The sequence below is a fragment of the Triticum aestivum genome, chromosome 4B, assembly GCF_018294505.1.
Source record: "Triticum aestivum cultivar Chinese Spring chromosome 4B, IWGSC CS RefSeq v2.1, whole genome shotgun sequence".
Classification (NCBI taxonomy): Eukaryota; Viridiplantae; Streptophyta; class Magnoliopsida; order Poales; family Poaceae; genus Triticum; species Triticum aestivum.
Genome location: NC_057804.1, coordinates 618,419,456 through 618,444,134, shown reverse-complemented (window position 1 = coordinate 618,444,134; position 24,679 = coordinate 618,419,456). Strand labels below are relative to the sequence as shown.

Genomic DNA, 24,679 nt, shown 5'->3' with positions numbered 1-24,679 from the left:
ACCGTGAAACGAATATAGCGCAAAATCTGCTTAACAGCAGACTAATGAGTGTCACGGGGTGACTGCAGATACTGGCAGACTCGGTTAACAGCATAGGAAATGTCTGGTCGCGTGATCGTCAAGTACTGGAGCCCACCAACAATACTCCGGTACTCGGTCGCATCAGAAGAAGAAAGAAGCACACCATCAACAGCATTGAGCTTATCAGTGGTAGACATGGGTGTAGTCGTCGGTTTGCACTTAAGCATCCCAGCTCGCTGCAACAAATCCAGAGAGTACTTCTTCTGCGTCATAACAAGGCCAGCAGCACGAGAAGTAACCTCCACACCAAGAAAGTAATGAAGCTTTCCAAGGTCCTTGACCGCAAAATCAGCACCAAGTGAGCGAACAAGCGCAGTAGCAGCCGACTGAGAGGAGCTGACCAAAATGATATCATCTACATAGACCAACAAGTACATAGTAACCTCAGGCCTTTGAAGAAGAAACAATGAGGAGTCAGCAGTTGATGATGCAAAACCATGAGCACGAAGAGTCATTGCAAGACGAGCATGCCAAGCACGAGGAGCCTGCTTCAGACCATAAATTGCCTTGGACAGACGACAGAGATGATCAGGGCGATCCGGATCAGAGAAACCCGGAGGCTGGCGCATGTAAACCTCCTCCGCCAAGACACCATGAAGAAAAGCATTTTGAACATCAAGCTGACGAAGAAACCAACCTCGAGTAACAGCCAGAGAGAGAAGAAGTCTGATGGTAGTAGGCTTGACCACTGGACTGAAGGTGTCTTCATAGTCAAGTCCAAAACGCTGTCGAAAACCACGAGCAACCAGACGAGCCTTATAGCGCTCAATGGACCCATCAGAATGCCTCTTCACTTTGAAAACCCATTTGGAATCAATGACATTTACCCGTGATTGTGGAGGAACAAGAGTCCATGTCTGATTGCGAAGAAGCGCTTGATACTCCTGCTCCATGGCCTCTCTCCAATGAGGAATGCGCATAGCAGCTTGATACGTGCGTGGCTCAGAGGATGGATCTGCGAGAGCAGCAGACATGCACGCCGCTAACCAAGCAACTGTGCCATCGTGACGTTGCTTAGGCTGAAAAATGCCACTCCGACTGCGTGTATGTGGACGTAGAGCAGCAGCAGGAGCCGGCGGAGGCGAAGGTGACGGAGACGTGACGGTCGCCGGAGATGCAGGAATCACCTCAGGCGAGCTCGGGACAGACGACTCCGGGCTGCATGGCGAAGACTGACCCGACGACAGGGGCTCAGAGGCCATGGGCGAACCGAGGGTGGGCGAGGCCAGCTCCGGTGACACCGGCCTAGACGGCCTTGGCGAGGCGAGAGCAGGCGAGGCCGGCCCTGGTGAGAAGGACCCAGACACCCTGGGCGACGCAGGGGCGGGCGAGGCCAGGCCTGGTGATGACTGCCCCGACGCCCTGGGCGAGACGGGGACCGAGGAGGCCGGCCCAGTCGGCGGGGTTGCAGGGCGCGACGATGACGAAGGCAGCCCAGAAGCCAGAGGCGACCGGGTCAGGACGTCGATCGGCCGTGCATGAGCACGGAAACCGAGGCCATGCAGGGGCGCCATGTGCTCCTTATGCACAACAGAAGGTGCCGAGGATGAAGGCGATGGCGACGAAGAGGAAGATGGCGCTTCCAGAATCTCCAAACGAGCCCCACGACCAGTACCTGCACCATGGTTAGGCAACAATAGAGGAGAATATGCAACATCATCAAATTGGTCATAAGCAACAGAGGATGAATGCATGACAGGTGGCTCGGTAGTGGACACAGGGAGTTTGGCAAAGGGAAAAACATGCTCATCAAACACAACATCCCGAGAGATGTAGACACGATTAGTGGGAACATGAAGACATTTGTATCCTTTATGAAGAGAGCTATAACCAAGAAAAACACACTTCTTGGAACGAAATTCGAGCTTACGCTTGTTATATGGACGGAGATGGGGCCAGCAAGCACACCCAAACACCTTGAGAAAGGTGTAGTCCGGTTGTTCATTAAGGAGAACTTCAATGGGAGTCTTCATATTCAAAACACGAGTGGGAGTACGATTGATGAGAAAACATGCAGTGGTGAAAGCATCACTCCAAAAACGAAACGGAACAGATGCATGGGCCAAAAGAGTCAGACCAGCTTCAACAATGTGACGATGCTTACGTTTTACTGAACCATTCTGCTGATGTGTATGTGGACATGCTAAACGGTGAGTGATCCCAAGCGACTGAAAGAAGGAGTTGAGGTTGCGATACTCGCCACCCCAGTCCGACTGAACATGAACAATTTTGTGCTTGAGAAGACGTTCAACATGTTTTTGGAACTGAACAAAAATGTCAAACACATCAGATTTACGTTTGATAAGATAAAGCCAGGTAAAGCGGCTGTAAGCATCAACAAAACTGATATAATAATTATGACCACTAACAGAAGTCTGAGCAGGACCCCATACATCTGAAAACACAAGTTCTAAAGGATGTTTCACCTCACGACTGGACTCCGAAAAAGGAAGTTGATGACTCTTCCCCTGCTGACAAGCATCACACACTGCTACATCTTTATTACTAGACACACTAGGAAGCTCATGACGACGCAAAACATGCCGGACAATAGGTGTGGCCGGGTGACCAAGACGAGCATGCCACTGTGACGGAGATACCCGAACTCCACTGAAGACGCGAGCGACGCCAGGATGCTCCAGACGATAGAGACCTTGGCAGAGCCGCCCACTAAGAAGAATGTCCCTCGTGCCCCGATCCTTAATAAAAAGATCAAAAGGATGAAATTCACAAAGCACATTATTATCACGAGTGAGTTTAGGAACTGAAAGAAGATTACGTGTCACAGATGGAACTTGAAGAACATTGCGAAGTTGAAGACTCCTATTGGCATGTCTAGTGAGAAGCCATGGTAGGGTTCACGAGTGTGAAGCTTCCCCATCTCACTGGTCAGGTGCTCTGTCGCCCCAGAGTCCATGTACCAGTGGAGATCAATGGAGTAGGACTGAGTGTGTCCCTGTGGCTTCTGCGGCGGCGGACGATCAGCCATGGCGACCTGACGAGCAAAGTTGCGTGTATCCTTCCCGTCATTGCCAAGACCAAGAAAACCCCGCTGGAAGCGCTTGTGACACTTCGAGGCCCAGTGCCCATCGCGACCACAAAGCTGGCACACACGTGGACCGCCAGCCCCTGGTAGCGTCGCAGTAGGAGGAGGGGCCGAGGCGGGTGGTGGTGACTGCCCCGAAGGAGCCCTGGATGAAGCAGAGAAGCGACCACCCTTGGTGGCGGCGTTTGCCGAGAGGGCGCCGTTGCCCCTGGATCGGCGCGTCTCGACTCGTTGCTCAGTAAGCAGGAGGCGTGAAAAGACCTCGTGTGTTGGCATGGGCGTGGAGTTGCCCCTCTCATTGATGATCTCGACTAGGGCGTCATACTCCTCATCAAGACCATTGACAATAAACGAGTTGAACTCGGAGTCGGTGAGGGGCTGTCCAATGGAGGCCAGCGTGTCGGCGAGACTCTTGACTTTGTTGTAGAACTCAGTGGCGGTGGAGTCAAGCTTCTGACACTCCTCAAGTTGGCGACGGAGCCCAGATACACGAGCCTGCGACTGTGCTGCAAACGAGCGCTCAAGAATAGTCCATGCCTCGTGGGACGTCTTGGCGAAGACAACAAGCCCAGCAACAGCCGGAGAGAGCGACCCCTGGATGGAGGAGAGGTTCGCCTGATCCTGCCCTGTCCAGACACGGTGAGCCGGATTATAGACCGGACCATGCACGCTGTCAACCAGCGCAGGAGGGCAAGGGAGAGAGCCGTCGACATAGCCAAGCAGGTAGTGACTCCCAAGAAGCGGAAGAACCTGCGCGCGCCAGAAGATGTAATTGTCCGACGACAACTTGATGGTGATGAGATGGCCGAAGTGAAACGGCGGCGGCGGCGGCTGCGATCCCATCGAGGAGACTGGCTGAGGTGAGAACACCGTGGAGACAGTCGGAGGGGCAGCCGGCGCGGTGACAGAGGGCGCGATGGCCGCGGTTGGCGCCGCGAAGCCTGCCAGCGCGACGTCCTCCGCCACCAGCGACGCAGTGGCCGAGAGCGCGACAGCCGCGGTTGACGGGGCGGCGGCGGTGTGGGCCACAAGCGCCTGCCCGGGCGAAGTAGCAGCCGGCGGAAGCGCGAAGAGGGAGCCGACGCTCCGTGTCCCAATCGGCGCCTGAAGGGAGGCGGCATCCAGCGGCCTCGAGAGAAGTGCCGTGAGGGAGGCCGGCAGAAAACCGGTGGCGGTGGAGCCGGACGCAGCGGCGGACGTCATAGCAGTCGGGCGACGGCGGCGGCGGTGGCGGTGACGGAGGCGGCGGCGGTTTAGGGTTTTTAGGCGGAAGCGGACGTAACCTAGCGTGATACCATGTAAGACAATAGGCTTTGGGGAACCGGCACACCCCTCTAGGGGTGGCCTATCACATATATATATAATGAGGTGGTATACAACGTTACAATATACACATGTAAATACAGTCTAACACCAACTCCGAGGAGAAAGCAGAAATGGCGAGCAGCATGGACAATGGAAATGATCCAACCGGCTAGGTTTATACCAGGTCCAATTTCCCGTTGACGTGGACAGGCAGTCGAGTCATGTGTTTCCAGATGATGAACGACGTGGAGGCGCCTAATTCAACAATAATCCTCTGCAACTAAAAAAATAAACTGCAATCAGTGTTACTTGACAGCCTCATGAGGGAAGCAGCCTATCTATTTATTTTTACATCAAAGTTTAAAAGGGCTTCCTTTTCATCCGCTTGAGAATTTCCCGAAAAGGATGTGTGAACCCTCTAAACCCTCCGGCTCTGCATTGAGTGGTGCATACAATAGAAAATTAGTCCGAGAACGCCTTTTATTGCTGTGTGTTTGGACTGTTAATCAGATGTACAGTGCAGCCATTGGAAAGAAGTAATTGAAAATCTTGACCTATGGTGGCTGCTCTAACTTTTCTTTATGCGGAGACTCTAAAATGATCGTTCTATGGTGAATTTCTGTTAATAAAACAAATGTTTATTACAAACAAAAACTGGAAGAAAATAAAGCAAAGAAAATAGTACTTCTGTAAACTATTGTAAAACGTTTTAGATCACTAACGTAGTATCCAGCTCCCGTTTTCTCTAACATGGGAAAAGCAAAGGAAGAAGCCTAGAAGTAAATCAGTTCAAAGATGCAATCCATTGATAAGGCACTCAACATTCTTTGCTTTAGTTATGCAGTTGAGAAGATCTTGCTCCAGTTGAGTTTCCAGGAACTCAATCGGTGATTTCTATTCTTGAAGGTCTTGCCATATTTCTATGCATCCATATGTTCCAACAACCCGAGAAAAGTCAAAAACGATGGCAATCCCTAGAAGCACCCTTCCTTTGCGCTGCCGCTGATTTCCTCTCCCCATCTCAGATCTCGAGTCGCCCCTCTTCTCACTACCATCTCGTCGCCTCCCGAGGCTGTTGTGGGCTAAGCCACACGGCTGCCAAGGACGGGGGTGAGACTGATTCTATGAGAGGAAGCTAGTAGAATAAAAGGGGGTAAGACGAGTGCATGCCATCCCACGCATCTAGATTTTTGTGTCGCGCCATCTCTATGCATGCATCCGCGTACCCCCCCCCCCCCCTCCCCCACCGCCTTAGAGTGGCTCCACGGAAACGACCACTTCAACCATTTAATAGCGAGCAAGGCTCTAGGGGGGTTTAAGTTTCGTGCACATGCGGACCAGCGCCTCGCGTGGGCAACAAAATAGGGTTTTCTTTCATCCACTGCGCATGTTTAGGGGGTCGTAGACTACCAAACACACCCTAACATTTTCATTGTTGCAATATACTAGGGTCAAGCCGTTGAACAGTATATCTACAGATGCAAGGTAAACACGGAAAGTGCACTGAAGTAGTCATTGCCAGCACTGTTGAAAAAATCTTTTGGTTCAGCGATTTATCGCTACTCGGGGTGACAGATAAGATTATGCCTTATCTTCACCATTTATCGTTTGAGCCAATTTATCACTCTGACCAGCGATTTATCAGAAATCTATTGGTAAATCGGGTCGATTCATAGCACTATGTTTGCGAAAACTATGTTTATTTGTGTTTTGTGGACCTTGTAACGTAAGATGTACCGTTGTCCTATTTTGTTTGTCATTATATGAGGATTCAAAGGCTAGAAATCAAGTTAACACTTTTGTCCAATATTATTTTGGTGAAGAATGTACTAGCATATTTTATTGTTGGGAATATGAGATTTGCAAAAAAAATGACCGATTAATAGTTGATCGATAAAATCGAGTAATCGGCCCGATTTCTGATTAATCTCGACCGAGACGCGAACGATAAGCGATATCCTCAACATTGATTGCCAGTCCAATGCTTTCCAAAATGGAGAGTAGCAATCTTTGGAGAAGCAAACCTACCACTATTTTATTTATTTTGGCTGAAAGTCCTAGCCTTTAGGTTTTCAAAATGGAGAGTGGCACAAGATAAATACTGCAGTCTCGGGATGTCTAAGCCGCAAAAGGATGACGAAAAGGAGTCAATCTGTGTGACTTGACGAGTCTGCAAACACCAAATTTAAATTGAGTAAGGCAGTGATTAATTTAGTGATAAGTTAAGCCGGCACAAATCAATTCGATCTTGCGTACCGAGCTAGAGCACCGGTCGCTTTCTCCGATGCGAAGAAACTGCGACCCCCTTTTCTGCAGGAAAACGCGTAGGTTGGCATATCACTTTGAGGCTCTATATAAACCACTCCGACGCCGGCCACCACCACCGCCTTCATCATCCAGCCACTGCACTGAAGCAGCACTGCAGCAACAAGACAAGTACAAGCCAGTAAGCTGCAAGTAGATCGAGCAGAGCAGCAGCGAGCAATGGCAATGGCAGCAGCGGCGTCGCCGACCATGGAGGTCGATCAGGACCTCCCCGGCTTCCGGTTCCACCCCACGGAGGAGGAGCTCCTCGGCTTCTACCTCTCCCGCGTCGCCCTCGGCAAGAAGCTCCACTTCGACATCATCGGCACCCTCAACATCTACCGCCACGATCCCTGGGATCTTCCCGGTACGTACATACAAGAGCATTGTCACAGTGATCGATCGATCGATGTATGTATGAGCAGCTAGATGACAGAGATGTGCGTGTGGATGTTCAGGGATCGCAAAGATCGGGGAGAGGGAATGGTACTTCTTTGTGCCGCGTGACCGGAAGGCGGGGAGCGGCGGGCGGCCGAACCGGACGACGGAGCGGGGGTTCTGGAAGGCGACGGGGTCGGACAGGGCCATCCGGAGCACCGGCGACCCCAAGCGGGTCATCGGGCTCAAGAAGACGCTCGTCTTCTACCAGGGCCGCGCACCGCGGGGCACCAAGACGGACTGGGTCATGAACGAGTACCGCCTCCCCGACCCCGACACTGGAGCCGCGCCGCCCAAGGAGGACACGGTGCTGTGCAAGGTGTACCGGAAGGCCACGCCACTCAAGGAGCTGGAGCAGAGAGCCTTTGAGATGGAGGAGATGAAGCAGAGGCCCGGCGGCAACGGCCGCGCGGCCAGAGCATGCCCGGTGCCGGCAGCCGGCGACTTCTACCTGTCGCCGTCCGACGACGTCCAGGACAACTTCCTGATGCCCTCCTCCTCCTCGTCATCGGTGGTGTTGTCCGGCAACAGCAGCAGCCACGACGCCCCCAGGGTAGCCAAGAAGGAGGCAGACCTCGCCACGGTGGCTGTGGCGTCGACGTCGTCTCTGCCGCAAGCGGCAAACGCGCCCTTCCGTCTGCAGCTCCCGACCGTGAACCCACCCTGCGGCCTCGAGCTCCCGGCGGCGAACCATGGGATGTCGAACTTGTGCAGTCTGCAGCTACCGGCGGTGAGCCAGGGTGTGCTGGATCTGCCCAGCCTGCAGCTCCCGGCGGCGACCAACCATGGAGTGTTCGACTGGCTCCAGGACCCGTTCCTGACGCAGCTGCGCAGCCCGTGGCAGGACCAGCATTGCATGTCCCCCTATGCCCATCTGTTCTACTATTGATCGATGGACTGGAACTGGTGACGAGCTGACGGTCGATCTCCAGAGGCAAGCTCAAAGCAGAGTTGATGGTAATTACTAGCTGCGAATTCAGTTGTACATAGCACTTCCAACCTAGACATCCACCCGATGTTACTTTTGTGCGTTTTAGCAAGGTGGTGATGTTTAACATGACAGTTGCAACTAAGATGGCAATGAATTAACTTAGGGAACTGTTTTGTGTTTGCCAAGTTGTATGGTGATTGCCAAACTTCACAAATTGAAATGACCGGTATCTTCTTTAATACCCCCCCTTTAAATTGATAAGACATTTTAGACCACTACGTGTTATATTAGTTTACGGAGGGAGTAACTATATAGGAAAAGTAATATCATCCAATATACAAGTAAAATTTGTTTAAAAACGAGTAAAATGCGTTAAATTTGAGGCTTTGCTATATACTCCCCGAGCGAATTATTGTTCACTGGATGAAAACCCTGAACGCGAATGCTTTGGTCATTTGATGGACCCAAAAGGAAACCCAAGCAGTCCAAACAAAAATATAGTAAAAATAAAAAAAATGTTTGCCATTAAAAGATATATTTGCCATGATATATGGCATGAAATAGCCAACTATTTATAAAAACCACATGCTAAAAAAATTGCCAAAATAAACAATAAAACACATAATAGAATTGCCATGGTGGCCTACCAAAAAATACCTATATGGCAAAAAGGATGTAGTATATCTCAAAAATAAGAAACCAACAAAAACAATACCGTGGTCCAAAATGCACATTTTTCAGCTAAAAGATACGGTATATATATCAATGAAAGCTGGCGCCTTTGGTTCTTGGTACGACTGGTACTTTTTCTCATTTATCGGTCTAGTTGGAAAAATTTCCCCTCAAAGATAAAGTTTTTCTTATATATTATGTTGCGCCCTTGCCCTTAACCTTCCTTTCTCTTCTATAAAAAGGCTGGACGTCAAATGTAACTGATGCTTATATTCTAAATAGAAAAAGAAGATCATATATATAGCCAGTTTTGCTTATTAATTATAAAAGACGTACAAGGAATTTGCCATATTTACTACTTTTGTTTTCCAAAAACATAAAAGTCAGATAGAGGAAAATTGCCATGACAAAAAATAATAAAATTCCATGCCCCTAAAAATAAAATTGCCCATGAATAAGTGATAAAATTTCCCAAAGCTTGCCATGGGAGCATTACAAAAAGACAAAAAAATTCCAGTCAGGAAGACAAAATGTTATGAATTTACCGTAGGATCAGGAGAAACTTTTTCTAAATTTTGCCATGTGTATAAAACAACTTAAATTATGAACATTACAAAAAATCCTTGTGAAAAGTTCAATTTTTTGTTAATCTGGCATGTACATTTTTTGAAACTTTGCCATGTACCTAAAATAAAAATTTACAATTTTGCCACCTAGAACAAAAAAATAGGAGCTGGGATTCAATCCTAAGTCTCCCAACGGAGGATTGAGGCGCTAGGCAATGGTGATGGGCGGGTGTGTTTGAATAGGATAGAGTTCGCGCCACTTTTGTGTTCTAGCAAACGAGTTTCAGAGTTTAGTGTGTCACCTCTTCCCTACGCCAATGTTCCTGCCTCGCTTCGGACGGTTATCGAGGCATTCGTGTGCGCCACGACATTTATGATGTTCCATGGTTGGCATTTAGCATATTTTCTGGATTGCTGAAACTCAGCAAGTTGGGATATACTCTCTTCGTTTTTAAATATTTGTCTATTTAAAGATTTTAAATGGACCATCACATATGGATGTATATAGACATTATTTAGAGTGTAAATTCACTTATTTTGTTTTGTATGTAGTCATTTATTGAAATCTTTAGAAAGACAAATATTTAGAAATGGATGGAGTAGTTTGGTCGCATTCACGAGCGCAGTCACTGGATCAAACTCGCCTCATGATTCGTGTTATTGGCTGAGGAGCATTCGAGGCCCGTGGCAAGTTATGCTTTTTTGTCGGCGCGTCGGACCCACGGTAGCGCAGTTAGCGTGGCAATGCAGCGTGTGGCCTGAGGCCCATGCCTGGTTTGATGGGTTTTCTTTCTTTTTGTCAGGCTGGGCTTCATATTGCTTCTGTTTTACCAGTTGTCAAGCTAAGCTTGTTTTGTTCTATGCATCAGGCATCGTTGTTGCTTCTTTTTTATGCCTTTTTCTTGGGCATGCTATTTCCATTTTTTTGGTAGTAGGGTGCTTTCTTCATTGTTTGAATGTGCATAATTTTTGTAATTGTCGTTTTTTTTGTAAAATAACAGTAGTGGATTCTTTTTGTGTCCATGTTTACTGTGTGATTTTTATCGCACGAATAAAACTATTAATGAGAGACCCCGCAACTACACACGTCATAACTTAGTGCAATAGCATGATATCATGCACAATAGGCAACTGCAAGTTTTAAAAGGGCTGACAACTGCAAGTTTTGGCAAGGGGAAGGAGATACGCAATTGCAAGTTCTTAAGAGAAAAACTTTTGTCTCATTAACCCTCCTGGCCCGTTCTAAAAAAGGTACGAATCAAGTTGAGTTATCGCTGGACTTTGTGGAGCGACACGAATGCGGCCCATTGGCTGTGCTCTTTGTCCAGCCGGCACGGCGCACAGCACTCTTCGTTATTCCTCTTTTTTTTTCGTGTGTGTGTAGCGGCATGGTGCAGTATGTTTGTGTTGTGGCTTTCTTATCTGTTTTTCATCTAGACTAAAAAAAAATGTTTTTCATCTCGGCATTTTTTTTTCTTTTCCATCACAATTGGACTATTCGCATGATTCACCCAGTCTCATTTCTTTTGTACTTGTTTTTTTTTGTTTCGTAAACATGTATACATTTTGTATTCTTTTACAAAATTAATGGTTGTATATTCATTTTTACAAGCGCTTCACACTTAAAGGTGTTCATCCCTTGTACATCATGTGTAGAGATAGTTTATTTTTTATATGATAAAAAAATTATAGTATTTTTTAATTTCAGTATTTTCAAAAAAAAAACAAGAGTCACAGTTTTGAACTAAGGTCAATTCAATCTTAGTTGAATGCTGCAGCACTTATTATGGATGAGAGTGGATATTTTATATGTACTTTTGTTATTTTTTCATTTGTTTTGCTATTTTATCAACCATTGAGAAATAGCTTTTTCTCTGGGAATTGAGAAATAACTATACGTCAATCATTCACGTGGCCTGTTAGATGGATGCGCTAAGATTCCTACGCGTTGGACGAGGCAAGCTCGGCTTTAGGTGAGAGGACGATTGGCGGGGCTCATGGGCCGTTTTATTTCTCATTTTGTCAATGAGCATGGAGATAGGTTATCTTTTATCTTTTGTTTTTTTCCTCCGATATTTTTTATTAATTCTATTTTTTGCTAATCTATCATTTTGAATATATATGCAAAATTATGTGTTTATAATCTTTTTGTTGGCTCAAGCCATATTTTTCTCAACTTGTTTGGATAGGTCGAGAAGGTGTTTCATTCCGTAGTCTTGTGCATCTAAGTAGTGTAAGTGGGATAACACATGTCCACACACCCTGCAACACAACTGGTTGCATTTTTTCCTTTTTATTATCTCAGCGCACGAGAACAAACATACAAACATGTTCCATTCTTTCGAGGGAGAAATGTACTGTTTTTCTATGTTTGTTTGTGTCCATATTTTTATTACTAACAAAAGGGCCCGTGCGTTGCAATGGGACATACCATCTATTAGTAATCTTAATGAAAAGCACACAATCTGCACTTCCATCACTCCTTCAGATTGCAATTTTGTGTATGCACTTCTCTAGAAATTCAATAGTACATAATGCATCACCGCTGTTGTAATAAGCAGAAAAAACTAAGCATCAGTTAAACGGTTAGCTTGCAAACCCGAAGAAGGGAAAATGGAAAGATTATTTATATAACTATATTAAGAAGTCAGGTAATAATTGAATAATACATCAAGGTAGTAATGAATTCATTTCAAGGGTTTTACTATGTGTCACCTATTTGAACAAAGCAGAAGCAATCAAACAAAGATTAGCATGCTAGAGAAACAATGAGTACAACAGACTGAAGATGTACTCTCATCTATCTTAGGAATTGAAACGCAAAGTAACAATTCCAGTGTTTGCATAAAACAATCTAGTCTAGCTTTTTGGCTTCTTGCATCAGCATTGTTTGCAACCATGTTAATATAAAACTTGAAGATTCAATCATAAACACAAAAGAATAAGTTGGAATAAATTTACTCTAAATGACATAAACATTCACATATATGCAATGCAACTTCCAGATTTACCACGAGATTCAGGAAATAGAAATATTGGGATAGTACGTCTAGTAATAACTTCCTGATACAAACTTTAAAGCATAAGCTGCTATACCTGTGTTTATTTAACTTGCAATAAGATCAAAACTACATGACGAAATACAAATGCAACAAATATTCTCTGGTTTACAATTTCATAGCCAACAGCAAAAAAATTGCAGCACCTTCCTTCTCCCTCTCAGCTCAACTAAATAACACCTTTTCTCAAGCCTAAACAATAGTGAATCAAGTTAATTGAGGCAAAGCAACACCAAAGTATGGCACAACCGCATGCTCGGGGCAGAGGAGGAAGACAGAGGTACAAATGCTCATCGAAGAGGTTTTGTAGGCGATGCAGCGGTCGTAGTGCAGGTCGGCCGCCGCTGTTGCGCGACAGAGGAGGTTATCATAGAATGCAAGGCCACATCGAAGATGTGACAGAGAAGGTCTTGGTCACCGTCTTACATGCCAACGTGTGCAAGTGCATCGAGCTAGGGGGCGCCATCCAGAAGGTCGAGAGGGCACGAGGAGAGGCGGTGGAGATGGAGAGGAGCTGCTGGAGACATGCAACGTTGGACACGCTGCTGCAGCCGAAACCCTAGCCATGGTTAGGAGTCACGGGCGAGCGCTGGAGAACAGGAGTGCCGCATCCATCCAGAATGGAGTACTGAGGTGTCAGAGAATAGCTCGTGAGTATGCTGCATGGCGGCGAACATCGCCGGAATCGTGCGACGTTGGTCACGGCGCGAGTGGTCGCATGAGAGAGAGAGAGAGAGAGAGAGAGAGATGCACTGCAAGAGGGATGGATGGGTGGGGATACAACGAATCTGGTAGTTATTGCCGCTGTGGGGTGAGAGGAGGGGAGGGGGAGGGCCCCCTAGCTTTGGGAGGAGGGAGGCGATGAGATGGTGGGGTGGCGGCGATGTGTGGATATGAGGCTGGGGAGGAGGTGATAACCCACAAGTATAGTGGATCAGTTGTAGCCTCTTTCAATAAGTAAGAGTGTCGAACCCAACGAGGAGCTAAAGGTAGAACAAATATTCTCTCAAGTTCTATCGACCACCAATACAACTCTACGCACGCTTAACGTTCGCTTTACCTAGAACATGTACGAAACTAGAAGTACTTTGTAGGTGTTGTAGGATAGGTTTGCAAGATAATAGAGAGCACGTAAATAAAATATAGGGGCTGTTTAGGTAAATAAACAATTAAGTTAGTAGGAGTTGCGAAATTGTTCCTAAGCAATTGACTACGTATGTGGGAGAGGTCACTGCTAGCATGTCATCCCTTACTTGGAATTGTATGCACTTATGATTGGAACTATTAGCAAGCATCTGCAACTACTAACTTTCATTAAGGTAAAACCCAACCATAGCATTAAGATATATTGGCCCCTTCAATCCCGTATGCATCAACTTCTATGCTAGGCGGAAGCTGCTATCACCCTTGCCCTCCAATACATAGTCCTATCAACATACAACTAACCCTATGGTGTGATCCACACACGCGCTCATATGATGGGCACCAAAGGACAACAACATAAACACAAGCAAATTAAACCAATCACAGAAATTCACCAATCACCGATAGGACAACAAAAATCTACTCAAGCATCATACGATGGCAACATCATTGGATAATAATATGAATCATAAAGCACCACGTTCAAGTAGAGGGTATAGTGGGTTGCGGGAGAGTTGACCAATGAATATAGATGAGGGGAGGTGATGAAGATGTTGGTGATGATGACAGAGGTGTTGGCGTAGATTGCTGTCACATGATGATTGCCCCGACGATGTTCCGGCGCCACCAGGAGAGAGGGGGAGAGAGCCCCCCTCCTTCTTCTTCTTCCTTGACCTTCCCCCTAGATGGGAGGAGGGTTTCCCCTTTGGTCCATGGCCTCCATGGCGGCGGAGGGGTGAGAGCCCCTCCGATTTTGGATCTCTCTCTCTCTCTCTCTCTCTCTCTCTCTCTCTCTCTCTCTCTTTCCTTCTGTTTCTGCGTTCCCAGATTTTGGCCTTTCACCGTTTCTTAAATTCTCGGAGATCCGTAACTCCGATTGGGCTGAAATTTTAACACGGTTTTTATTCGGATATAAGCTTCCTTGCGTTGGGGCCATAAGCCTTCCAGGAGCGCCCTGGGTAGGGGGGGGTCCCTTAGGGCTTGTGGGCACCTTGGGCATCATCTCGCGTTGATTCCGCTTCCCAAAAATCACATATATTCCAAAAAAAATATCCGTAAATTGTTATCGCGTTTGGACTCTGTTTGATATGGATTTTCTGCGAAACAAAAAACATGCAACAAGCAGGCACTAGCACTGGATCAATATTTTAATCCCAAAAAATGATATAAAATGTTGCCAAAAGTATATGAAAGTTGTAAAACAATGGCATGAAACAGTCAAAAATTATAGATACGACGGAGACGTATCAGGAGGGAGAGCTAAAAATCCACGTCCGCTAACATCGGCTTATTTTATTATTATTTTTAATAGGGAAAGTACATATACAATTGTGCAGTTAAGCACAGTAGAAAGAGCAGCTACAACTCCATTGAGGCAGGTTTCATTGCCTACTCCTAAGCATCTGAGCGTGTAAGGTGTATTCTGAATTTTGAGAGCAAGCTTGGCATGATGATTGATACATCTCCAACATATCTATCATTTTTGATTGTTCAGTGCTGTTATATTATCATTCTTGGATGTTTTACCATTTTTTTATAGCAACTTTATTTCATTTTTTGGGACTAACCTATTGACATAGTGCCCAGAGCCAGTTGTTGTTTTCTACTTGTTTTTTACATCGCAGGAAATCAATACCAAACGGAGTCCAAATGCAGCAAAAAAGTTTGTGGATTTTTTTGGACAAGAAGACATCCAGTGGGCCAAAGAAGTACTGAAGAGGGGGCCCGAGGTGAGCACAAGACACCTGGGCGCGCCTGGAGGCCCAGGCGCGTCCAGGTGGGTTGTGCCCACCTCGGTGACCTCCCGCACCGCCTCTTTGCTCTATAAATACCCAATATTCCAGAAACACTAGGGGAGTCGATGAAAATCAATTCTAGCCGCCGCAAGTTCCAAAACCACCATATCCAATCTAAACACCATCACAGAGGGGTGTATCATCCTCATCGGTGCCTCTCCGATGATGCGTGAGTAGTTCATTGTAGACCTACGGGTCCATAGTTAGTAGCTAGATGGCTTCCTATCTCTCTCTCTCTCTCTCTCTCTCTCTCTCTCTCTTGATTCTTAATACAACAGTCTCTTGGAGATCTATTTGATGTAACTCTTTTTGCGGTGTGTTTGTTGGGATCCAATGTACTTTGAGTTTATGATCAGATCTACGTTTTTATCAATGAAAGCTATTTGAGTCTTTTGATCTCTTATATGCATGATTACTTATAGCCTCGTATTTCTTTTTCGAATCTCTGATTTAGTTAGGACAACTTGATCGATTTTTCTTGCCATGGGAAGAGGTGCTTTGTGATGCGTTCGATCTAACGGTGCTTGATCCCAGTGACAGAAGGGGAACCGAAACATATGTATCGTTGCTATTAAGGATAACAAGATGGGGTCTATTTCTACATAAATAGATCTTGTCTACATCATGTCATCATTCTTATTGCACTACTCCGTTTTTCCATGACCTTAATACACTAGATGCATACTTGATAGTGGTCGATGTGTGGAGTAATAGTAGTAGATGCAAGCAGGGGTCGGTCTACTAATCTTGGACGTGATGCCTATATAATGATCATTGCCTAGATATCATCATGATTATTTGAAGTTCTATCAATTGCCCAACAGTAATTTGTTTACCCACCATATGCTATTTTTCTCGAGAGAAGCCACTAGTGAAATCTATGGCTCCCGGGTCTCTTATTATCATATTTGCCTTTGAGATCTATTTTTATTTGCTTTCATTTTCAGTTCTATTAATCCAAAAATCCAAAAATACCTTGCTACAATTTTTAGTAATTTATTTTATCTCGTGTTCCTGCGAGATCTATTTATCCAATCTACTACAATTTTATCTATATTTTTACCCGCGAGGGATTGACAACCCCTCTCTTACATCGGGTAGTAAGTATTTGTTCTTTGTGTGCAGGAGCTATTTATGTGGTGTTGCATGGTTCTCCTACTGGTTCGATAACCTTGGTCTCATCACTGAGGGAAATACCTACCATTGTTGTGCTGCATCATCCCTTCATCTTTGGGAAAATACCGACGTAGTTCAAGCAAACTTCAATGATGAGCACGAAAATTATAGCCTCCATTAATGTGCGAGCTGAGGTCTGATTGTCCAATGACCTGGATCTGAAATAAGGTCTTGAGAAACTACAGCTGATGCCAATGTCGCATAGTCTGTTAGGAAAGTGGCATGTTGAAGATTGAGTAGCTGACCAATCTGGGAAGCAAGTGATGACCCACAAGTATAGGGGATCTATCATAGTCCTTTCGATAAGTAAGAGTGTCGAACCCAACGAGGAGCAGAAGGAAATGACAAGCGGTTTTCAGTAAGGTATTCTCTGCAAGCACTGAAATTGTAGGTAATAGATAGTTTTGTGATAAGATAATTTGTAACGAGTAACAAGCAATGAAAGTAAATAAGGTGCAGCAAGGTGTCCCAATCTTTTTTGTAGCAAAGGACAAGCCTGGACAATTTCTTATAATGAGAAAAGCGCTCCCGAGGATACATGGGAATTATCGTCAAGCTAGTTTTCACCACGCTCATATGATTCGCATTCGGTACTTTGATAATTTGATATGTGGGTGGACCGGTGCTTGGGTACTGCCCTTACTTGGACAAGCATCCCACTTATGATTAACCCCTATTGCAAGCATCCGCAACTACAAAATAAGTATTAAGGTAAACCTAACCATAGCATGAAACATATGGATCCAAATCAGCCCCTTACGAAGCAACGCATAAACTAGGGTTTTAAGCTTCTGTCACTCTAGCAACCCATCATCTACTTATTACTTCCCAATGCCTTCCTCTAGGCCCAAATAATGGTAAAGTGTCATGTAGTCGACGTTCACATAACACCACTAGAGGATAGACAACATACATCTCATCAAAATATCGAACGAATTCCAAATTCACATGACTACTAATAGCAAGACTTCACCCATGTCCTCAGGAACAAACGTAACTACTCACAAAGCATATTCATGTTCATAATTAGAGGAGTATTAATATGCATTAAGGATCTGAGCATATGATCTTCCACCAAGTAAACCAATTAGCATGAACTACAAGGAGTAATCAACACTACTAGGAACCCACATGTACCAATTTGTGGTTTTGATACAAGATTGGATACAAGAGATGAACTAGGGTTTGGAGAGGAGATGGTGCTGGTGAAGATGTTGATGGAGATTGACCCCCTCCCGATGAGAGGATCGTTGGTATGATGATGGTGATGATTTCCCCTTCCCGGAGGGAAGTTTCCCCGGCAAAACAGCTCTGTCGGAGCCCTAGATTGGTTCAGCCAAGGTTCCACCTCGTGGTGGCGGAGTTTTGTCTCGTGAGCTTGCCTCTGATTTTTTTTCCGGGATAAAATACCTCATATAGCAGAAGATGGGCACCGGAGGGCCACCAGGGGGCCCAGGAGAGAGGGGGCGCGCCCAGTAGGGGGGAGGGCGCCCCCACCCTCCTGGCCAGGGTGTGGGTCCCCTCCGATACTTTCTTTGCCCAATAATTCTTATTAAATCCAAAAATGACTTTCGTGGAGTTGCGGGACTTTTGGAGCTGTGCAGAATAGGTTTCCAATATTTTCTCCTTTTCCAGCCAGAATCCCCGCTGCCGGCATTCTCCCTCTTCATGATAAACCTTGTAAAATAATAGAGAATAGCCATAAGTATTGTGACATAACGTGTAATATTAGCCCATAATGCAATAAATATTGATATAAAAGCATGATGCAAAATGGACGTATCAACTCCCCCAAGCTTAGACCTCGCTTTTCCTCAAGCGGAAGCCGAAATCGAAAAATATGTCCACATGTTTAGAGATAGATGTGTCAATAAAAATAAAATACGGACATGAGGGCATCATGATCATTCTTATAACAACAACATATATAGATTTTGTCATATGATTTCTTATGCTCAAGTAACAATCTATTCACAATGTCAAGTATGGAACATAAACTTCATTGGAAACTAACAAACTATAATCTCAGTCATTGAAGCAATTGCAATTTATCATAACATCAGAAAGAGTCAAGAATAGAGCTTTTCAGCGAGTCCACATACTCAACTATCATATAGTCTTCTACAATTGCTAACACTCACGCAATACTTATGGTTATGGAGTTTTAATCAGACACTGAGAAAGATAGGGGCTTATAATGTTGCCTCCCAACGTATTCACCTTTAGATGATGTCAACAATAATAATTCATGCTAACGAACATCCAATTGGATATATGTATCAGGATCTTTCCAACACGAGGTGCTTGCCAAAGGATAAAATGAAAAAGGGAAAGGTGAAGATCACCTTGACTCTTTCATAAAGTAAAAGACATAAAGTAGAAGATAGGCCCTTCGCAGAGGGAAGCAGAGGTTGTCATGCACTTTTAGGGTTGGATACACAAAATCTTAATGCGAAAGAACGTCAGTTTATATTGCCACTTGTATATGGACCTTTATTATGCAGTCTGTCACTTTTATTGCTTCCATAACAAGATCATATAAAGCTTATTTTCTCCGCACTAATAAGTTGTGCATATTTAGAGAGCATTTTTATTGCTTGCACCGATGACAACTTACTTGAAGGATCTTACTCAATCCATGGGTAGATATGGTGGACTCTCATGGCAAAACTGGGTTTAAGGATATTAGGAAGCATAAGTAGTATCTCTACTTAGTGCTAGGAATTTTTGGCTAGCATGAGGGGGAAAGGCAAGCTCAACATGTTTGAATGATCCATGACAATATACTTTAACTAAGATGTGAGAAAACATAAACCACTATGTTGTCTTCCTTGTCCAACATCAACTCTTTAACATGTCATACTTTAATGAGTGCTCACAATTATAAAAGATGTCCAAGATAGTATATTTATATGTGAAAACCTCTCTTTCTTTATTACTTCCTATTAATTGCAACGATGACCAAAACTATGTTTGTCAACTCTCAAGAACTTTTAAGCCTCATACTTTCTATATGTGAAGTCATTACTATCCATAAGATCAATATGAACTCTTTTACTTCTTTTTTATTTTCTTGAGATCATGGTAAGATAGCAAAGCCCTTGACTCAACACTAATCTTTATTATAGATAGCTCATGAACTCGATTACATAGATGGATCACAAAGCAAAACTTAAAACTAATTCATACCAAAACTTCAATCTACTAAATCAGGATATTACTAAAAGGATCAAACTAAGTAAAACGGTAAAGCTAGAAGTGTGATGGTGATACGATACCGGGAACCTCCCCCAACCTTGGCAGTTGCCAAGGGGAGTGCCCATACCCATGTGATTATGTATCCCTCTTCAGAGTTGGTGTTGTGATCTTCTTGGCGATGATTCCCCTCAGAATAAGATTCTCCTCCTCGAGCTTATTGACTTGTTGCTTGAGGCTCATACTTTCCTTATGGAGCTTGCCTGTTATGGCTAAAGCTCCTTTTACCCAAGGGTGCTGCATAGCTTCTGGAGAACAAATGACACTCTTTTTCATATTTTCATAATAAAGAAATTTAGCATTGGAAGGGACGACCGAATTTGGAACAGTCGAGCTCTGTAGTTCCCCCATTATAAATCCTGCTTGGAAGCGGGAGGTAACTTCTTGATCTTCCTCCATGGAATCTATCCTTTTCAAGTCGGCCTCCATCTCACCCTCCGTTGATAGTACAAAGTGATAAGCCTCGCTATTTGTTCCTGGATCTGGTGTCGGGTGAGACACCCGACTCTCCCCGACTGACTCTTGAGAAGACATATTGCTCTAAATCTGCAACAGGAACAACTCGAAACAAAAACAAAGGATTTTTGCGTGATACGGTGGTCAAAACCTTCGGGAGATTATATAATGAATTTTTACCGACCAAAATACGTAACGTGCAAGAAAACGGAGTCCGGGAGGCACACGAGGTGTCCACGAGACAGGGGGCGCGCCCAGTAGGGGGGGGGGGGCGCCCTCCACCCTCGTGGAGTCCTCGTGTCCTTCCCAGATTACTTCTTGCTTCCATAAATTTTTAAATATTCCAAAATGGACAAAAATTGCCATTAGAATTGTTTTGGAGTCGGTTTACTTACCGTACCACATACCTATTCCTTTTCGGAGTGTGAAACGTTTTGGAAAGTGTCCCTTATGTATTCCTCCGGGGTTACAGTTTCAATAATATTAGTTTCAACATTGATAGGATTACCTGAGATATAATGTTTGATTCTTTGACCGTTCACCACCCTCGGACTTGTGCCTTCGAAGTTGTTGATTTTATGGCACCAGAACGATAGACCTCCTCGATAACGTAAGGACCTTCCCATTTAGAGAGAAGTTTCCTTGCAAAAAATCTTAAACAGGAGTTGAATAGCAACACATAATCACCTACGTTAAATTCTCGCTTTTGTATCCTTTTGTCATGCTATCTTTTAAATTTTTCTTTAAACAACTTGGCATTCTCGTATGCTTGGGATCTCCATTCATCGAGTGAGCTAATGTCAAATAACCTCTTCTCATCGGCAAGTTTGAAATCATAGTTGAACTCTTTAATGGCCCAATATGCCTTATGTTCAAGTTCAAGAGGTAAGTGACATGCTTTTCCATAAACCACCTTATACAGAGACATACTCATAGGATTTTTATATGCAGTTCTATAGGCCCATAATGCATCATCAAGTTTCTTGGACCAATTTTTTTCTAGACCTATTAACATTCTTTTGAAAAATTAATTTGAGCTCTCTATTGCTCAACTCTACTTGACCACTAGACTATGGGTGATAAGGGGATGCAATTCTATGATTAACATCATACTTAGCAAGCATTTTACGGAAAGCACCATCAATAAAATGTGAACCACCATCAGTCATGAGATATCTATGGACTCCAAACCTCGGAAAAATAACTTCTTTAAGCATCTTAATAGAAGTGTTATGATCAGCACTACTAGTTGGAATAGCTTCTACCCACTTAGTAACGTAATCAACAGCAACTAAAATATGTGTATATCCATTAGAGGCAGGAAAAGGTCCCATATAATCAAAGCCCCAAACATCAAATGGTTCGATAACGAGAGAATAACTCATAGGCATTACTTGACGTCTACTAATATTACTAATTCTTTGACATTCATCACAAGATAAGACAAACTTACGAGCATCTTTGAAGAGAGTAGGCCAATAAAAACTGGATTGCAATACCGTATGTGCAGTTCTATCTCCAGCGTGGTGCCCTCCATATGATTCGGAGTGACACTTGCGTAGGATTTGTTCCTGTTCATGCTCAGGTGCACAACGTCTAATAACACCATCTACTCCTTCTTTATAAAGGTGTGGGCCATCCCAGAAGTAATGTCTTAAATCATAAAAGAACTTTTTCTTTTGCTGGTATGTGAAACTAGGTGGTATAAATTTAGCAACAATGTAATTAGCATAATCAGCATACCATGGAGCAGTACGAGAAGCATTATTGACCGCTAATTGTTCATCAGGAAAGCTATCGTCAATAGGTAGTGGGTCATCAAGAACATTCTCTAGCCTAGACAAGTTGTCTGCAACGGGGTTCTCAGCTCCGTTTCTATCAATAATATGCAAATCCAATTCTTGAAGCAAGAGAACCCATCTAATAAGTCTAGGTTTAGCATCTTTCTTTTTCATAAGATATTTAATAGCAGCATGATCAGTGTGAATAGTAAATTTAGAATCAACAATGCAAGGTCTGAACTTATCACAAGCAAATACAACTGCTAACAATTCTTTTTCAGTAGTAGCATAATTTCTCTGGGTAGTATCAAGAGTCTTACTAGCATATTGAATAACATTTATTTTCTTATCAACTCTCTGCCCTAGAACAGCACCTATAGCATAATCACTAGCATCACACATAATTTCAAATGGTAAATTCCAATCAGGTGGCTGAACAACAGGTGCAGTGATCAAAGCTTTCTTAAGTATTTCAAATGCTTCTACACAATCATCATCAAAGACAAAAGGAATATCTTTTTGCAATAAATTAGTCAGAGGCCTAGAGATTTTAGAAAAGTCCTTAATGAACCTCCTATAAAAACCGGCATGACCAAGGAAACTTCTTATACCTTTAATGTCCTTGGGACATGGCATCTTTTCAATAGCATCAACTTTAGTTTTATCAACTTCGATACCTCTTTCAGAAATTTTATGCCCCAAGACAATGCCTTCATTAACCATAAAGTGACACTTTTCCCAATTCAGGACGAGACTAGTGTCTTCACATCTCTGCAAAACTCGATCAAGGTTGCTCAAGCAATCATCAAAAGAGGATCCACAGACGGAGAAGTCATCCATGAATACCTCACAGATCTTTTCACAAAAGTCAGAGAATATAGCCATCATGCATCTTTGAAAGGTAGCAGGTGCATTGCATAAACCAAAAGGCATACGTCTATAAGCAAAAGTACCGAAAGGGCAAGTAAAAGTAGTTTTTGATTGATCATCCGCAGACACTGGTATTTGAGAGAAACCAGAATAACCATCTAGAAAGCAGAAATGTGTATGTTTGGATAGTCTTTCTAGCATTTGATCAATAAAAGGAAAAGGGTAATGATCTTTCTTAGTAGCTTTATTTAACTTACGGAAATCAATTACCATCCTATAACCTGTAATAATTCTTTGCGGAATCAATTCATCTTTATCATTAGGAACAACAGTAATACCTCCCTTTTTAGGGACACAATGGACAGGGCTTACCCATTCACTATCAGCAACGGGATAAATTATACATGCCTCAAGGAGCTTTAGTATCTCCTTTCTTACCTCTTCTTTCATTTTAGGATTTAACCGTCGTTGAGGATCTCTAACGGGTTTGGTGTCTTTATCCACTTTTATTTTGTGTTGGCATAGAGTAGGACTAATGCCCTTAAGATCATCCAGAGTATATCCAATAGCAGCACGGTGCTTCTTCAGAGTTTTCAATAATCTTTCCTCTTCCTGCTCTGAAAGGTTAGCACAAATAATAACATGATATATCTTCTTTTCATCAAGATAAGCATATTTAAGTTTATCAGGTAATGGTTTTAGTTCAAACACGGGATCACCCTTGGGTGGAGGAGGATCCCCTAGGATTTCAACAGGCAAATTATGTTTCAAAATAGGAACCTATTGAAGGAATACTTCATCTATTTCCCTTCTTTCATTCATAAACATATCATTTTCATGGTCTAGCAAATATTGTTCTAATGGATCAGTAGGAGGTACAACAATAGAAGCAAGACCAATTATTTCATCTTTACTAGGTAATTCTTTATCACGGGGTTGTCTACGAAATTTAGAAAAATTAAACTCATGAGACATATCACCCAGGCCAATTGTAACAACATCTTTTTCACAATCAATCCTAGCATTAACAGTATTCATGAAGGGTCTACCAAATATAATGGGACAAAAGTCATCTTGTGGGGAACCAAGAACAAGAAAATCAGCAGGGTATTTGACCTTCCCACACAAGACTTCAACATCTCTAACAATCCCAACTGGTGAAATAGTATCCCTATTGGCTAGCTTAATTGTAACGTCTATTTCTTCTATCTCAGCAGGTGCAATATCATGCATGATTTCTTTATATAAGGAATGATGTATTGCACTAGCACTAGCACCCATATCACATAAGCCATGATAACAATGATCTCCTATTTTAACAGAAATAACAAGCATGCCTACGACAGGTCTATGTGTTTTAGCATCTGGTATAGCAATATTAGCAGCTTCATCACAAAAATAAATAACATGCCCATCTATATTATCATCCAAGAGATCTTTAACCATAGCAATACTAGGTTCAACTTTCATTTGCTCAGGAGGTGTATATGTTCTAGTATTACTCTTACCAACAATAGTTGAAGCTTTAGCATGTTCCTTTATTCTAACAGGAAAAGGTGGTTTCTCAACATAAGTAGTAGGAACAATAAGATCATTATAAGTAATAGTCTTTTCTTCAACTGTAATAGGTGCAACTACTTTTACTTCAATGGGAGGATTATATTTAAACCACTTCTCCTTAGGGAGATCAACGTGAGCAGCAAAAGATTCACAGAAAGAAGCTACTATCTCAGAGTCAAGCCCATATTTAGCGCTAAATCCACAAAAAGCATCGGTATCCATAAAAGATTTAACACAATC

At 43.6% G+C, this 24,679-nt stretch overlaps 1 protein-coding gene across 1 annotated transcript; it reads left to right on the top strand.

Moving 5' to 3' along the window:
• The first annotated feature begins 6,831 nt into the window (after positions 1-6,831).
• LOC123089425 (NAC domain-containing protein 22) lies at positions 6,832-8,344 on the top strand. The gene is made up of 2 exons (XM_044511107.1): positions 6,832-7,103; positions 7,195-8,344. The coding sequence occupies exons 1-2, from the start codon at positions 6,917-6,919 to the stop codon at positions 8,061-8,063; spliced, it is 1,056 nt and encodes a 351-aa protein (XP_044367042.1). The 5' UTR covers positions 6,832-6,916; the 3' UTR covers positions 8,064-8,344.
• Positions 8,345-24,679: the final 16,335 nt, after the last annotated feature.